At 36.9% G+C, this 19,461-nt stretch overlaps 1 protein-coding gene across 1 annotated transcript in view; it reads left to right on the top strand.

The window, feature by feature from the left end:
• MYBPC2 (myosin binding protein C2) overlaps nt 1-19,461 on the top strand; it is a 591,519-nt gene that overhangs the window by 461,884 nt on the left and 110,174 nt on the right. The window contains exons 22-23 of the mRNA XM_044059467.1: nt 898-1,065; nt 9,831-9,919. Of these exons, the coding sequence (XP_043915402.1) occupies nt 898-1,065; nt 9,831-9,919 (257 nt within the window). The remainder of the gene's footprint in view (nt 1-897; nt 1,066-9,830; nt 9,920-19,461) is intronic.

Here is a 19,461-nt window from a genome sequence, read left to right as displayed (position 1 = left end):
TTACATCCCATAACCCTAGTTCATACTCATGATTTGTGTCAACTCAGAATTGATAACATATTGTAAGGAGGTACAGATGTCAAAGCCATAACAAATGTGTGTGTGTCTGTGTGTGTGTGTGTGTGTGTGTGTGTGTGTGTGTGTGTGTGTGTGTGTGTGTGTGTGTGTGTGTGTGTGTGTGTGTGTGTGTACTGTCTATAGATTCATGCTTCATATAGTAGTATCATACCCATAACAACAAATAACAACACTTTTTTGTAGCTGAAGATCTGTCCTCTCTGAACTTCCTGCTCACCCAAGAAGGCACACCACATACCTCTCACACATAACTAATCTACAGTAAGGTATTCTGGGAAAATTACCCAGGAATCCCACACAGCAGTACTTTAGAGACTCCAAAAAGCTGCCCTAGACGTTATGTCCACACTCTGCTTTCCAGTTTTCACCTAGATATCCAGCCTAACAGCACTATTGTTCTGGTAACTTTCTTTATGAATTAGTATTTAAGAAATGTCCTGATATGTGCCTTTATCCTCTCATTATATTTTGGACTTGTCCAGAATTCTTGAGCAAAGACGTTGAAAGGTATACTAACAAGAGTATCCAAGTCCTTAGCTCTGAAGTGTGCTGGTAAGGGGAAAACCACAGTGTTGATGAGTGAAAACCATTCATGGCTGTCTGCACAATGATCCCCTACAGTTGGATGCCACCTGTGACACTCGTCTTAGGAGGCTGGTTTACCAGGCAAATGGATGCCATCACGACTCATTAGAGGGTATATGGCTGATGGGCAGGAATGGAGAAATTATAGAAAATAAGTAGAAAAAATAAGTAGTAGAAAAGTATAAACTACTGCAAAAATACAAGTTCTGATTGTCATTTTCTTCCCATGTCTAGCTGATGAGTGGATTGTAGCAAACAAAGACCTTGTAGAAAAGAACAGCTACACAGTGAAGAACCTACCGACTGGTGAGAAAATCGAATTCCGAGTACGGGCAGTGAATATCGCTGGAAAGAGTCCTCCAGTAGTGCTACAACAGGCTGTCACCATCAGAGAGATAGTTGGTAAGTGACTGACTACAGCAGATGTATTTTAATCTGAAATTGTTTTCTTATTCCACTTCAAAGAGTAGCGTTGTATGCCCCTACGTATCTCCTTACTTCAGGAAAATAAAATCTCTTCCACCACGTCTGGGTAAAGAACAGGTGATTTTCAAGAGTTCTTCCTCTACAGCTCACATCTATTTTTAAAGCACATCCCTGCTGGAGCAAGGGCTATCCTTCAGATTCCCAGTGAATACACAAATTAATACAGTTATTATATTTCCCATAGGGTGAGCACTACATAATTAATGAATTCAAATGAGAGATATTATAATCTTCATAAGTTCAGGCAGTTTCCTGATATCACTTAAAAGCAGACATATAGTGACAACTAAAGTGTGACATTCCTTTGCTTCTGTCGGCCTCATGCCCTTTCAATGCATTGCACGGCTTGCATACACTGAACTTCTGAATCAGACTGTTACTGTTATCGTAGTTCTCAAGCATACCTCATTATGAGAAACATTCCTCATTTTGAGTTTTAAAAAGTCCATGTTCCTCACAGTTCCACATTTAAAAGATCTGTCACATAATCAGTGCTAAGAATTTTTTTAACTGATATCCATGGTAAATAATAGTGAATCACATTAATCCGTTAAAAAATGTTTTTTGCTTGCCTAAAGCAGATGCCCTATGCTGACCGTCTAAAAAACTCCAACTATACTCTCTCGCATATCGCCTACTCAGAGGTGATCTCTGCTTAACATACAAGGCCATGTCAAACCCAGAGCTGTTGGACATGCTACACTTAAAGAAATCCCAATCCCTCAGAGCCACACGCTCCAGGGATCTAAACCTGGTCATCACAATGAACAAAACATGGAGGGATAGGTTCCTGACCCAGAGACTCCCCAGACTCTGGAATAGACTACCATACATGTCAAGCTGAGCGCCTCTTTGGCCCTCTTCAAAAGGAACCTTGACGATTGGATGGCAGACAGGAAATTCACCCCAGGGATCATGTCAGTCATCCTGCTAGATAGAGGACCAGGGAAGTAAATATTCTGGGAAGAAATAGCCAGGGAATTGTTATGGCTAGGCTTGTATAGGCCCTAGGGCCGATAGCCTAGTACCAACCTATGAATAAGTTTAAAATAACACACTTAACCATTCTGTAAGATACCTAGTTGAAGTTCTTAGTGAGGTGTTAGTAAGTGGTCTACATTATGGAGATGGAAGGTTGAGAATTATGTATGTTATGCAGGTATGCCCCTGCCTATGCTACAATATGGAATGTAGTCAAGAAAAGCTCCATCCATTCCTTTCTGGTTATTTCTTTGATGACCTTCCCTCCCTTCTGAGAAAAGATCATCAGCAAATCAGTCATCCTGCGTTAACATGACCAGCCTAGCCTAGAATGAGGCGACTCATGCTGTAGAGCTCTTTCATGCAGTTGGGTTATTAGTTGATATCCATTGCTTTTTTTTTTTTTAACTGACTTTTTTTAGATAATACTAACATACTCCGATGATGATACATAAAACACACATGCACTGTAACATGCATCTTAATGGCACAAAAAAGTTACAGACTTTGATTGCAGATAAGGTCAAGTTTGTCTGCTTCCATGTCTGTTGATTTTAATGCTGTTGTCGGCCAGTAAGTATTTATTTATTTACTTGCTTGCTAAATGGGGGTTAATATCTGACACATGATGTATGATATCATTTGTCTATTTGAAAATAAAGTGATACTACTCATCACACTGCTGCTAACACATAAAACACAGAAACACCCTAAAACTGATTTTAATGGCAACCAAAAAAAAATATAGACTCGAGCAGCACATATGTCCAATTGCCCTATCTAGTGTGCCCATGCCAGTGTGTGCATATGTATGTATATATAGGGCTACTATTCAACCCGTTGACAAGTTGACTTGTCAAACAGCAAAAAAGCTAGTACAGCAGATTGGAAAAGTATTAAAAACATCTTCTACAAACACTCTGGTTTCACAAAGTTTAATTTTATTACTTTGGAAAGAATAACCCCAAATCTGAGAGAGGTCTCTGGAAGGAGATAACAAAAGTTAAAGGAACTTTTATGGCAACTGAAAATAGATGCCTGTAGTCCTTCAGATATCAATGAGAATGTGTCTCTTATAAAGAGGCTACCAGACTGTGATTCTGAATACAGTTTTAAACATATATATTTCCTTCACATTTCACTTTAATTTTTCAATTCAACGTTTTTACACATGAGTATGTTACTGAGTTATTCCTTACTTCCAATGTATTCATATTTTATCTGCTGCTACAGGATAACTTAAACTGGCACCCCAGTACTTTTTTTTATTCCTCTTTGTCTTTCCAAGACAAATAAATATCCCTCTGCATTTAACATCCTCTTATACACTGCTAATAGTTCATGCTGGATTGATAGATGTTTCAAGATTGTCCTGATATGATAGCGATTTGTTTACTTGCATTTTTGTCTGTTGCTACAGCAGTGTCTAACAATGTGATTGAGACTTCCAACATCATGTGTTGTGGGTATGTTGCATACTTAAGACTACATGTAAGAATTACTTCCTGTAATGTGATTTACAGCCCTTAATTATATATATATATATATATATATATATATATATATATATATATATATATATATGTGTGTGTGTGTGTGTGTGTGTGTGTGCGCGTGTATATGTGTCATTCATTGCTGTTTAATATTTCATCACCTTAACATAGCAGTAAAGCCAAACTGACATACCCCCCACATAACCTCTAGAAACTTCCTAACTAACATACCACCTCGTAATAAACTCCCATGATAAATGGGCACAATTGGATTGGATTGCTTGGCTAGGCTTATAAAGGCCCTGGTGGTCATTAGCCTACTATATACCTATCAACCTATAAGCAGTGCACATTGTTAATTTTCCATCAGATCTGTGGATGGCATAGATATTAAATTTCTGTGCTAAGGTAGCATAATGCTATCACCCATACATGCTAATTATATATTTCCTGTTGGGGCTATTCTTCCAGCATTTTACTGAGAGATAGGTGTGTGTAGTTAATGTACATTTAAATTCAGACTTCAGTTAAATTATATGTCGGTTATTACTATATTAAGAATTTAACCTGTGGAAGTTCAGTCCAAGTGGTTATTATGGGATACAGCACTTCAGTTGGCCATGTCAATATTATGCCATTACTACATACTTTTTGTGTCTTACTTGTTTTCTCTTTTTTAATTTCTCCATATCTTTTGTGTGTCTTACTTGTTCATTGAGGCATTTACAATTATCTGTCAGATACTTACATGACAAGATAAATATTGTAAAGTGCTGATTGTTACTGTATATACTATGTATATTTGCAGTACTTATGTTACGTCTTAAAAGTCCATTGTGTCAATGCACTGGAAGTACTGTGTTAATCATGTGTTGCATCAAAATTTACATTAGGGGTTGTCGATGTTTACAGTATCTGTCAATCAAGTGTGTCAATACTGAGACCTGTTGACTATAATTTGAGGCTCTTTTGGGTGTCAACTATTTGTAATTTATATTTTATATATAAATATATATATATATATATATATATATATATATATATATATATATATATATATATATAAATATATATCCATGTGTGTGTGTGTGTGTGTGTGTGTGTGTGTGTGTGTGTGTGTGTGTGTGTGTGTGTGCGTGTGTATACGTGTGCATAAACAAAGAACATTAAACACTGAAAAAAATACAAATACAAATAATACCGAACCCTAACAAATAAAACCTCCACAAAATAAAATAATCTGTTTCTCGCAGAGGGCAAGCCTCCTTCCATGCTCATATGGGGGTAAGACCCACTACACTAATTTTAATATAACAATTCCATGGTCACATAATTTCAAACAAGACAGAAGTCTCCCTGTAGTGCATTAATTACCACCACTGGTATTATAGCATGTAAAGGCTGCTATTGTTTGTTGATACACTTTTTCTTACAAGTCAAATCTTTTTTAACTTTTTACTATCAATATTCAATTTTTTTGTTACCAAGTGGCTGAATCCTAGTCCACTTATACAGTCAAGAAATCTAATCCAGTGAGTAACCATTCATTAATCAATCAAGCAATCAGTCCATCAGTAAGTAAGTCAGTAAATAAATAAATAATTAAATAATCAAATCATTTTGCTTTTGTGAGGTTTTGTGGTCCATTGAACTTGAAATTATTTACTGTAAGCATAATAAGCATATTCCTTATATTTTAAACTGTTGCTAACAATTCTTTTTCTAATTGAGCATGCTCTTGTACAATAGGCAGCTTTGGCAGATCTATTCTAATACATGATCACAGGTCCTATACCATTCTGAATGTCATTTACTTGCAACACAGCTGGCATATTCATATCATAGCATTTCAATGTTACAACTTCAATAACTAGATTTCTGAGTACTTCAAAATTCTGTTTCTGTGACTTCATTCTTAGGCTACATGTTGTTTTCAACAGCTTTTGTAGAGGCATAGATATCTCAGACATAACAGACAAATGTTGCAAGACAACATATTTTTCTTGAAAACTCGCTAATGCTAGATTGTCTTCTGTAAATGCTGCATTTACACAGTCTTTCTAACCTTCTCTGCATCATGTTTTAGTTCAGATGTTAGTATGTGACCCATGTATATCAGACTTGCCACTCTGATTTTGCATTTACCCTTATTTGACTTGAAATTATGCTTTCTTAGTCATTTCAGCAGCTCTGTAAGTATTTATGTGCTCTTTCTGTATCTGCCCCACACTATAATTAATTATGTTTACACTACTTCCAAAGCCTTCAATTACTTGACTAGCTCTTTTAAATACATCTTCTGCCGAAAAAATACAAAATGGAAGTTTAAGGAATTGGTCACTTCCTAATAATGCACTAAATGTACAGAGTTTAAAGTCTACTTCATCTAGTTCTAGCTGAAAACAGCTTTGTTCCTACTACTAAGGAAAACGTAGTATCTGGCATTCTTGAAACTACTTCAAAGGAAAAGCAGTGGGGAATGCTCTCTTAATAATATATTCAGATTTTTTTAAGCAATGCAAATGAATTCTTGCCCTTTTTCACAATAGTGACTATTGACTTCTTCATGACACCTAACTCTCCTTTTTCCTCGCTTGCTCTTTAACTTATTAACCCTGACATCCCTGATCACACTGTGGTGTTAATCACACTGGCAACACTATCTGTGTAGGCTGCCTTTTCCAATTTAGATCAATAGGCACTTGAGAAGTACACCACACACATTGTTTTTTTCATGCTGTAGCTTAATTGTCAGTATTACCATAATTAAACGCATTAAATATGAGAAGGTCACTTTAAATGCAAGAACCTGGTTTTCTTTTTCTGCTGAACAGATTTCTCACATTTTTTTCAGCATTCAGGAATATCACAATGAATTAACTGACTACCAGTAGCTGTTAGTGAGTTAATTTGCTTCTGTGTTAAATTGATGTTTCTAAAAGACTGCACCACTGACACCACATCAAGATTTATTTATACATAATGCTCTTTTCACAAACTTCCAAAGCCTGTGCACAAATTAGCATAGTCCTGCAGGACACCACTCCAATGGCTTTGTACAGTACCCAATATGCCTCTGCAACTATGTGACTGATTCTCTGCATATGCGTGTGATGTCCGACTTTATCCCAACAGACTGCCACCAATTAAATGACATCCTTATTATCCTGGGTCAGTAACTAAGGAGCTTCAATCCTCACTACTAACTCCAATATGAGACTGTCACTTAAACAAAAGTAATATTTCACAATTTTCCCCTAAGAGCACAAAAGGAACATGCTCTAATTTTCTCTGAGACTGGATTATATACTTCTCTTCACCCAAATGTAGTTTCTTATTACACACTTCAGATCAAAGTGTCCCAGTTTAAGATCTCTGATACACTCGCATTCAAAGTAAATTTAAATCTCATACATCCAAACACTTCTGTGAAAGCCTGACACAGATTTCTAGGTGTGTCTCTCTCCCAAAATAATACAGTAATGCTGTCACCAATCAGAGGGTCTTCATGCTCTTCTAAAGGGGTGTCCAATTATGAAAATTAATTATCAAAATAAATGATAGCTATGACCAGAACAGCCAGGCCTTCAAGGTGACCTGAGGAGTATCAAACAGGTAGAAGCACTCTCTAATCTATAACGAAAAACACTGGTTTTCAGCCACAATATAAAATAATGAAAAATGTTTAATAATACATAAAATTATTACAAAACTGAAAATCAATAACTCTCAATAAACATTACAATTCAATCACCAGAAATGAAAAAAAATAATCAAACTTCAGGATAGGAGTCCATTATTCAAGAAAAACTAGATCTTAATAACTAAACTTTCCTGATCTAACTAAAGAAGTACTGTCCCTGATCTACTCTAAGATATAATAGCAAGGCCAAAGCAAATGTACAGTTTTCATTGTGAGTTCTCTTTTCTTGATGTCTACTGACTGCTCAGTACTTGACAAACTGCTGTCTCAACTGCTTAATTTCAAAATATAACAGTCAGCTGTTTAAATAATCTCCTAGCAACTAGGAACATTCCAATGACATCACTCACTCACTGCTCAGCTGATTCTCGACAGTTTGTACTTTAGAATGTCACTCTCAAACATGCGCAGTTAGAAATGTAGCAAAGCAGTGATTCTATAAACATTCTGTTTAAACAGGAAAACACTCAACATTTTAAAACTTATTTACATTTTCACAATTAGGCATGCTAACTTACAATAAAGGTTAATCTGTGAATATGCACAAATCTCTTGCCAGACATGCTAACACAGATGACAGTGTTTTCAGTTACTTCACACTGCGGTGTTTATTTTTATAATGTGAATTTGTTTTTCCATTCCTAGATTCTCAAAAACAACCCTAAATCTTAGCAGAATTCAATTTCTTTCAGTGTAGAATTTGAAAAAAAAGTATGTACCTTAGATTTTCATACATGTCAGCAGTTTGGAGCAGTGGTTAATCTTGCTGCCTAACAGTGTTCACTTTCCAGACCAGTTCTCAGCTGGGGTGTCTTTTGTGTGGCATCTATCCATTCTCCTCCTATTCATGTTGATTTCTACTGGGAGCTCTAGTTTTCTCTCACATTCTAAAGATGTGCCATGGGTGAACTTGTTTTCATCTTAATTGTCTAGAAGACTGCATGCTATGTGAGAGTGAGTCTGTGCACATTTATGTACCACAATGGTTTAGTTGCCTCATTCACAGTTTGAGTTGTTTATGCCTTGTGCTAGGTATGAAAACTGTCAGCCATTATTATTCATTGGTGACTGACAGTTGTCACTTCAAAGAACTAAAAAGATGTAAGGTAAATAATAACAGTCTGTAGGTTCCTGAGCACTAAACAACATCTAGATCAAGTTACATGGAAAATAAATAATTCTAGAATAATGTTAATTAATTACACTGGACAAAGATATTTTATTTCAATCATACAACATCTATGTATACCTTAATAATACAGTACATCTTGCAACAATGCTGAATGACTAGAACAAGCTCCTTGACATAGAGATATGAAGACCTAACTGTGATACATATAACCCAGGTTCAATCAGTGATCCAGGCACTGAAGAAGCTAGTTGGGAATTGAGAGAAATGATGAAGTGTGGCCTGCTCACCTTTTATGGGGTAGGGGAGTTGGGGCATATTTCTTGATATGTATATTTTGCCTATAATCTCCAAAAGAGACCAAAGATGGATGATGAGGTCTGCCAACAAGGGAGGTGGGGGTATTGAGTATAATGTTACTCACAGAAGTGGGTGACAAGCCTTTGCACTCTCTTACTATACTATTCACCCACTGTGACTTTATAGGCATGTGCAGGGAATGGTAGGGTTTAACCTAAGTCCATTTAGTATTGGCATAGATGATCGCCACAAATGCTCTCACCTGATACAGGAAGACAAGTGAGTTCAGTAGGCAAAGCTGTGGCTTGATGACTGGCTAACACAGAGGAAAAATAAAAACAGAGAGTCCCATAGCATCCCATTTTAAAGAAAAACATAATGGAGATGCTAATCTATTGCAAGCCACTATTTTAGAACAAGTATTTATTAAGAAGGGGGATTAAAAGTATTTTGCTTTATAAAGAAACTGTATTTATATTGAAATTTAATACATTGTCACCGATTGGTCTGAATAGAGAAGTTAATTGGAGAAGCTTAGTTTAAGACTTTAGAGTATTAGTTAATTGACGTTTTATTGTATTTAATTAAATGATTGTTTGATGCATATATATGGGAGTGTGTCTTTATTGAATTTGTACTCTTTGAAGGCTGTAGTGGCCGAGGCGCTAAGACAGACAACAATAAATTTTATCGGTTTGGAATCCTTTGTCATTTTGTGGATTATCTACTGGTTGCCTTACCAGGTTTTTGTTTGCTGTTTGTTGTGAAAAATAAAAACAATGACACATCTACAGTATCCCTGTTTTTGTTTTCTACATATACAATATGTCTGGTGACCCCAGATCATGGCTGAAACAAAGCCATGGGATCAAACTAGTTTTCTAATAAACAATTAAATAAACGTAAATTTAAAAATGCAGCTGTTGGAAAATAGTGTGCTGATTAAGTAACTCTAGTTGATATCATGGTGCTTCTAGTTGCATTGTCTAATCATCACCATAAAAGACTCAGTAAAAATTATACTGTCTAAGGATGAACAGAGAGCTCTGATAAATTATTTCTGGCTTTCTTACAGAACAACCAAGGATCAGATTGCCAAGACACTTGAGACAAACCTTTATCAAGAAGGTGGGAGAGCAAGTCAATGTAGTTATTCCTTTCCAGGTAAGTTACCATTTCCAAAACTGCAACAGGCTTCAAAATGGCAAGATAGCTAAATGCACTCTGTTTATTTGCCCAAGAGATGCAGTCAAATAAAATAAAACAATGATTTGTTACAGTACAGTAGTTATAAGTCAAGATATCAAGAAGAAATTATTTCCCTTATTTCTACAGATAATGCTAGGATAATAGGAGAATATCAATTACATCATCAGCTACTGTTTTGGTAGACAATTCACTAACTGGAGAGAAGAGGAGAGGGACACCAACTGCTGACTTGGGGAGAAAAGGAAGGCATGCATACTCAAGGCACACTCTCATCATTTGATCTCCATAGTGGAGATCAGGGAAACAACCATGCATTGCTGCCGGTGGGTAGGCATGGAACTCCTGCTTTTATCCGCGCCTTGAGGAAGTATGCACAGGGTATAGGGGTAGAAAGGGGAAAACCACTCTTTCAGTAGTAGTGTGACACTGCCCAGGATGACTCATTCTCCTCACCATCCCCAACTGTGGTGAGAATAAATATGGGATACGTTGGAAGGGTTCAGCAAACCAAATGAACAAGGAAAGGCACTGAAAGCATCCAGACAGTCAGCTGTAAGAGGACCAGTCATCAGGCAAAAAATTATTTAATGTTACTGTACACACATTTCATACTACCTTCCAAAAATAATTCCATTTTCCACCACCTACATGCTCCCATAAACAAGCGGGTTATTTCGTTTATCTTATGATATTCATTTTTTTCTGGTTTGCAGGGTTAGATAGTGAATCCCTTACTGACATAGAGTTGGCTCACTTAATTCACCTTTCCTAGGGGAAAGATTGAGGCTTCAACAGAAGGGGTGACAGCCTTTTGAACCATTGTTTCCCTTTATGGTGAGCTTAATGAACACGTCATTCTCATGGGAGGTAAAACTCAGGTGTTAGGGTATAGGCCAGTCTGTAGATTCTCCAGACTTCCCGAACTCTCCTTCCCAATGGTGTCTTATGAACCTCCCTATGTATTGCTAAAGCAGTGTGAGTGAGTGTATATACACATGGCAGACCTCTGTTTTAGTAACTCATCAGCAGTGGAGTTGAGGCTTGCAAGGCCCTTTGCTGCAAGTAACTCATCTGTAGGTATCATTAATCCAGCAGACTGGTGATCTCCCTCTATCCAGGATGGGTTAGCCTGCAGTGGCCACTCACTCCATTTTTATTGACATTTTCAAATACTGTTTTTGAGCTGTTAAACATTATAAACATACTTATGTCATTTTGTAACCACAGCATTACAGAGTTCATTGGTTAATTAGTTATTGGTAAGTGGCAGATCAGTTAAGCCTATTTAAGTATAGCCACTGCAAGCCCACTGTTACACCCACCTAGTTACTCTCCCTGTCCATAACAGATGGGGAGATAAATTTGTGTTTTCTCTTCCATTTGTCCAAGATACAATTGAAGATAATGATGGCCATGCTTTGCTTTACAGAAAGTAGGAGCTTTTTTTCTAGAGGTAGCAAATTCTTTGGCAGAGATATTTGATCCAATGACAAATCTTAGTTATGTTGCAATATAAATTTCTCTCTCTGGATTCTATATTTGTGGCTACTACCAGTTTTACAGATATGGTGTAGATCAAGAGGGACTGGGCTGTTTACAGCTTTGAAGGCTAAGCACAGATTACCCTGTAGGATGTTTATATGTTATTTTCATTTTTTATGTAAAAGTTTGGCATTAGTAAAATTGCATTCTAAACTTTGGTTTCGTGTTGGTTCGTGCTTTTGGACTTTACCCGCTGCTCTCAATCTTTTATAGTTGTTTTTGTTTTAAATTCTGGTCGTTTGTCTTCATGGAGTGTAGCGTTGATGAGACCGGCAACCGGACCATTGACTTTGAAAGAATCCTGCTGTCTGTAGCAACACTCACTAAAACCGTGGCTGAATTATCAGCCAAAGTGGATAATATTGTGAAGAATAATGCTGATTTGAGGTTTAATACTGTGGCAGCGACACAAAACAGTTTTGATTCCCCTATTCCTCCGGGACAGGGGAATAGTTGCCACGGAAACCGTGTGGTGAACAGGGAAATGCTTGGTTCTGGTCTTGGTGATGCGACCAATCCCAGTAGGGAGGATCTAAACACGCAATATGCACAAGATACTGAATATGCCAATATGTGGGTTGAGCACTGGCTGAAAACTGAATTTGGGCTAAATAAGGTGAATGCCAATGTTAACTCGGATTTGGGGACATTGGATGAACAGATTTATTCTTTCAAAGAGTTGTTGTTTAAATATAAGAAACTTCAGCTAGAAAATGAATATCTAGCTGAATGTATTAAAAGGGAACACGTACGAAAGGGTTTAAGAATGTGGAAATATCCTACGGGGCTAGAGAGAGATTCACATTTACATAAAGAACTTTTGGCTTTCTTCAATCGGCAAGGCTGTGAACTATTACGGATTTTAATTGTGGACAATAATAGGAAAATGGCAGCATTATTAAGGGACATTAACCAGGTAGATGTTAATATTAAAAACGATTTGTTATTTGAAAGGAAAAAAATGTGTTTTATGCTGTTTTTGCCACTGTGCAACATGATTTGTGTGATTTGAAGGGGAGAAAGGAACGGAAGTTACATAAAGATAAAACAGAATATGAGAAGGGGGTAGCCTACCCGGTTCCTCCTAGAGGGCAGGTTAGTTCTACTTATAATGACAACAATATAAACACGCGAAATCAAGTTAGAATGGATGAGGATGAATACAATGAAGGAGAAGTGGCCCCTTTAGAGCAGGCCCCCCCCTGAGGAGGTCGGAGAGGATAATGAAGCAGAGGCAGGTGGGGATGAATTATTACAGTGGTCGACCAACCTCTTGGAGAGGCAGGGGCGGGTGGAACAACTATCGGAGATAAATAGCCCGTCTTATGAGGAAAATCAAAGCTGTCTAATTGTGACAAATGAGGAGGGGGATTTCAATATTTATAACTACAGTGGTGTTATTGTCACTAAGAAATGGGCATATCTTTTATCTAAGGGGCTTAATTTTGTGCCAACAATTAGAGGGAATCTAGTGGACATTATTTTACAGTTGAAATCCTTCACTAGAAAATTAAATTTAGCTTTATTTTTTAAAGATAGTAATGCCACACCAAAACCAAATTTATCTAGGCCAAGTATTTTTCAGCCCCCATGCCATCCTTTGGTCCAGGTTTTTGAGACTTTGTGTGAACTTGATATTAGATCACAATTGGGGAAGGTTCAACATGTTAGGTTAGAGGAAAACTTGGAGAATGTAGAAAGGGCTACGTTGAATGAAATTCTCAGCCAAACTAATATGAGAATCATGAAACCAGACAAAGGCGGGGGTCTGGTTATCATGGGTATGGATGATTATAGTAGTAGAATGTATGATATGCTTTATAGTGAAGTATATGTTGAGACATCACGTAATAAACTTAATATTGCATACCGCAATGTTGACTTGGAATTAGAACAACTATTACTGAATGGGCAAATTAACATTGATACATATAATTATCTTTATGTTAAGGACCCTAAAATTCCCACCATCTTTGGAATACCAAAAATCCATAAGTCTATACAGAATCCACCTTTCAGACCTATTGTGGTTGCAAAATCTTCTAAGACATTCACTTTTGCTAAATATGTGGATAGTATGACTAAAGGGCTCCTGGACAAACAGACAACCATTATTAAGGATTCATGGGATTTTCTCAGTAAGGTAGATCAAAGTTTGTTTGATAGTAAACTGATATTAGTGACCATTGATGTATGTGACCTTTTTTCCGTTATTCCACATGATACAGGTTTAGATTGGTTTTATGAATTTCTTTGTAGTAAGTCCTCCTTGAACCATGATATTATTTTGACTATTCAGACATGTATGGAGATTATTTTAGATAATAACTTCATTACATTTGATGGATGCCTATTCAAGCAAAAGACAGGTGTGGCTATGGGTGCATGTTGTGCACCCATATTTGCCAACATTGTTTTGGCATATTGGGAAGACACCTATGTATTTAATTCCCAATTCAAGACTTCATGGGTACTGTATGGGCAGTACCTTGATGATATCGTCTTGTTTTGGAGGGGTACTGATGAAGACCTGAATAGGTTTTTTTCGTATATTAATAACACCACCTGTTTTTTAAAATTTACCATGGTCAAGGATATGGATTATGTTCATTATTTGGATATTACTATAAAGAAAGCCTATAAAAATAGTTGTTTTACATCTATGTTATATAGGAAGCCTACCTACTCTAACACACTTTTACACGTTGCTAGTGCACACCCTGTACACCAAAAGAAAGCTCTGGTAAAGGGTCAGTGTGTTAGATTGGCTAGGATGGTTTCAGACAGTAATGATTTTTTTGATGAATGTGATAAATTGAGTAACATGCTACAAAAAAGGGGGTATCCTGAACCTTTTATTACAAACATCATACAAGAGGTAAAAGTAAAAAGAGTTAATGGGCACTTTAGAGCCCTATTAGGTAATATGGCTGAACATCAACAAGATGGGGGTAGTAACAACAAATGTACAACTATTAATTTTTCACGTGGATTAATACTCACCTATTGTAATGTTTTTGAGGACATAAAATATGTGGTAAATAAGTACTGGAAAATTTTTGAAAATGATACAGGTGTCTTAGAAAAAAATAGGTATAAAACCTACCATAGTATACAAGAAAAGTATTTCATTTAAAGGACTCCTGGAAAAAAGGAAGATTACCACACAGGGAGGGGGTACATACAAATGTGGTAGATGCCCCCAGTGTCCCTACATGATGAATATTGATAGATTTAAGTTGAGAAATTATGGATACATCACGAGTAGAAAGAAAATGTATTGTTATACAAAAGGGGTGTTCTACATTGCGGTATGCAAAAATTGTCAAGGGTACTATATAGGGAAAACAAAAAATGCCTTCAGGTACAGAGTATATCAGCATTTATATGACATTAAACAAAGAAATACTAATAATGCCTTGTACAAGCACATTAGTAGTAATAGTAATCACAGCTTTTGTTTTTTTATCCTTGAACAAGTGGATCTGGGGGACGGGGGACTGTGGAGGAATATTTAGAATTCCTTGAGTTGAAATGGCAGATAAGACTAAATGCACACTCTCCCCCCGGACTTAATGAGAAGATGTCTATATTACCCTATTTAAAATTAAAACAGTTATTTAATATTTGACCTTATTATAAAGTGAATAGGTCAATATATGTTTTTGTTTGTTGTCAATTTTATACTTGAATTATAATTGCAGAGGTATATTTATTCAAATATGTAAAATTTTAGCGTGTATGAGTGTCCATTGTATGTGAAGCATTTCCTGTTCATCAAGGAAATGATGTAATTTTCTAATTATGGCTATTGTATTAAAGTTGCTAGTAGGCAGCATAATGTTATTCTGAAGAAGTCTGATTAATGACAAAAGCGTTAAATGTTTATATGTTATTTTCGTTTTTTATGTAAAAGTTTGGAATTAGTAAAATTGCATTCTAAACTTTGGTTTCATGTTGGGTTCGTGCTGTTGGACTTTACCCGCTGCTCTCAATCTTTTATAGTTGTTTTTGTTTTAAATTTTGGACATTATAAACATACTTATGTCATTTTGTAACCACAGCATTACAGAGTTCATTGGTTAATTAGTTATTAGTAAGTGGCAGATCAGGTAAGCCTATTTAAGTATAGCCACTACAAGCCCACTGTTACACCCACCTAGTTACTCTCCCTGTCCATAACAGATGGGGAGATACATTTGTGTTTTCTCTTCCATTTGTCCAAGATACAATTGAAGATAATGATGGCCGTGCTTTGCTTTACAGAAAGTAGGAGCTTTTTTTTCTAGAGGTAGAAAATTCTTTGACAGAGATATTTGATCCAATGACAAATCTTAGTTATGTTGCAATATAAATTTATCTCTCTGGATTCTATATTTGTGGCTACTACCAGTTTTACAGATATGGTGTAGCTCAAGAGGGACTGGGCTGTTTACAGCTTTGAAGGCTAAGCACAGATCACCCTGTAGGAGTCTGTAGGATTCAGAGAAGAGAGCTAGGGCTTTTAGATTCTCTGGGTGTCTTAGGAAGTTCATATATAAGATCTTTAGTAAGGAATTGCTGAGGTCTTTCAAGTTGCATTAACTATTTGGATAAATACCTACTGATGGGTTTACTGTATTGTATTGTGGCACGGATGAGGGGAGACTAGAGGGAATTGTTGACCTCTTTTGATCTAAAGGAGAGGCCCTTACTAATCAGTTTGGCAGGGTAGAAAGCTTTCTCACTGACAGAGGGATACATGGTGAACAACGAAGAGTTTATTATGCACAAAAGTGTCTAGGTCTCTGAAGACAGTGTCTGTTTTATAAGGGTTATCATTTACACGGTAGGTGTATGAGAGTAACTGTCTCCCATGCTGTGCAATACTACATTTCTTTGACATTCAGCTATAGACTGTGAACCTGACGCTATAAGGTTGTCTGAGATAGACCCTCAAAGAGAATCTAAATATCTTCAGCAGAGTTGATGATAGGTACAACACAAACTTAGTTTGCCAGAGTCCTTTAGTGTCAGACGTGACATCAGAAAAGTAGATGACAGACAGAAATGGTCCTAAACCAGAGCTCCAGGTATACCACTGGTGCCATGTCTCATACAGTATAATCTACCATTAATTCTAAAACAGAATAAAAAAGAAAGTTATCTTTTCTCTGATTCATGCAACCTCAAATATTAAGGACTGAGAAGTCAAAATTATCTTAACTCAGTTAAATATTTATAACAACAAAAATGTAAACAAAGCATTAGTCTACAATCTACAGTGCTGCTGTTTTGATTCCTAGATATAATAAATTTGAGTAAATAATAAACAGAACCTTTAAAACAGAACACTTAAAGAAATCCCAATCCCTCAGAGCCACATGCTCCAGGGATCTAAACCTTGTCATCACAATGAACAAAACATGCTGGAGGGATAGGTTCCTGACCCAGAGACTCCCCAGACTCTGGAATAGACTGCCCATACATGTCAAGCAGAGCACCTCCTTGGCCCTCTTCAAAAGAAACCTTGATGATTGGATGGGAGAAAGGAAATTTACCCTGGGGATCACGTCAGTCGCCCTGCTAGACAGGGGTCCAGGGAAGTAAATATTGTGGGAAGAAATAGACAGGGAATTGTTATGGCTAAGCTTGTACAGACCCTAGGGCCGATAGCTTAGTACCAACCTATGAACCTGTAGACTGTTCATAGATATTAGCTGGGATTCAGAGATGATAGCTCAGTAGCACTTATAGCACTGTACAGGTGAGGTGCAGTAGTGCTATGGAACTGAATCAGAGATATACAAGAGTCGCATGGAGCAAAAACTCATTAGCTGATTATTTTTATGTCTCTGAGTCAAACACCTGGTACCTGGTGCAGTTGAAACAAAGTTGCAGGCATTATCCTACCAACCCATACAACACCGTTACACATGCACCTACACATGCATAAATACACACACAAACACATACACACACACACACACACACACACACACACACACACACACACACACACACACACACACACATTACTTACCTAGTAAAGTTCCCTACCCCACTGCCACCATAAACTGCAATGGGTGAATGCTGTGAAATAGCATGCTCAGTCCCACTGCTCTACTCCAAATTAGCAAGGCAGAATATGTCTATGAATTGCTATGTCATGCTATTTCAATAATACAGCAGGGCTCTGAGGCACAGCATATGGGGTTAGACTACATTTGTTGTATGTGGCATTGACTACTAGACTGCTGTAGAGCTACAAGCCTTAGGATTCATACCACTGTGGTGCTACAGTTGCCTATGAAGCACACTGAGAAAGCCTTTTAGAAATAGGGTTGCCTAGTGCACTATTTTTATTTTATTTTTCTGAATACCAGCATTATGTCCCTGTCCTGAGAAATGCAGTATATGTACTTTGCTCTCATTTATCAAAATGTGGTTATCTCTGGGCCATGATTCTAAGTTAGTTTGTAGTACTTCTGCATCTTTACATTATAAACGTGCTTATCCAGTTTTAGCTGATTAGCATGTTTTCTAAAACACACATCATGAATTTCAGTGACATCTCATTTATACACAGTTAATAAGTATGCACAAAGCCTTGTCTCCAACGACATCCTTTGATTACAGAAAAGTGTTTCCTCACTACTGAAGCAAGTTTTATTCATTACCATATTGACTTTAAGCATTCCTGGATCCATCCTATAAGATGCTTGCTCAGTCCTAACTTCAATAACTTTTGAACAAGTAGTCAAGTAGTATGCTGTCTACACAAAGCCTTTCTAAAATCTAAATAAATTGCTACCCATGGTTCCCTTACTTTGGAGGGGAAAGAGTAAATGGATTGTTATGCTGAATGCCATTTTTATATGCAAACTAGTAAATATTGACAAGTCTCACTACGTCTAAACTAGCTTGCAGGAAATAATGCATTTCTGTATACATTTTGGACTGTTGACAGTAAAGCTATTAGTTTATAATCTGAAAAATCTTGCCTTAGTCCCTTTTCTTTAAACATAGGAAGTAGTTTAGTATTTTTCCTGATGCCTTGTATTACTTTAGTAACTAAGTATTCATGAAAGGTGCGTGTAAAATAGCTTAAATGGTTGAGACATTTTTGCAATGTCCTTGTTGGTTATGTTATCAGTGCCTTTGGAAATTGCCTTCTTGAGCTTCTGTATCATTTACCTGTTGTTTGTATTTATCGTCGGTATACCATCTTGTGTTTTATCTGTTATTACTCCATCATATCCTTCCTCATTACCACATGTTTTGAGCAGTGTTCCTCAAAACAATGTGCAATGTCATAGACTTCTGTGTATGTATGGTGTCCTTCATTACTGTTACTGTTGTGGTAAACTTTTACCCTCTACTGTCATTAATGTAAATAAATAGCAACAGTGTTAACCTGAATTCAATTTTTTTTTCTTCTTACTCAGATTTTTTTTTTAGCAGCTTACATATCATCATAAATCTACCTTTGCTTTGTGTATTAGCATTTCCTAAAGTTTTATATAAAAAAAGGTATGTCTTACCATAACGTTCCATCTGTGTTGTCGATCTTCACCAATCCTTGACAGTGGGTTTGATTCCGAACCTCGGAACAGAGATGGCCGTTTACTTCAGCTCGCGCTCTTCAAACTCTCGAGCCAGGCTCTACCCATAATGCTCTTCACAGAGATTACCTCAGATCAAGTTTGCCAAGGAGGGGCAGTCAGACGTGAAAGGTCATGAATACATGATAGTTAGATAAACTGAGGCCAAATATGAGTCCTTAAAGGGAAGCTAGCCAAGGGCTAAATTCAGTCTACTAAGAGTCTCAGGATGGGGGACGGAGGGTGGGGATATCAAGGATTGGTGAAGATTGACAACACAGATGTAACGCTATGGTAAGACATTACTTCTTTATCTGATGTTGTCAATCTTCACTCACTCCATGACAGTGGGACAGAGTCCCCAGCTACTAT

This window comes from Protopterus annectens, chromosome 17.part0 (genome assembly GCF_019279795.1).
Source record: "Protopterus annectens isolate FY-2018-M chromosome 17.part0, PAN1.0, whole genome shotgun sequence".
NCBI lineage: Eukaryota > Metazoa > Chordata > Ceratodontiformes > Protopteridae > Protopterus > Protopterus annectens.
This window is presented reverse-complemented; position numbering and strand designations above follow the sequence as displayed.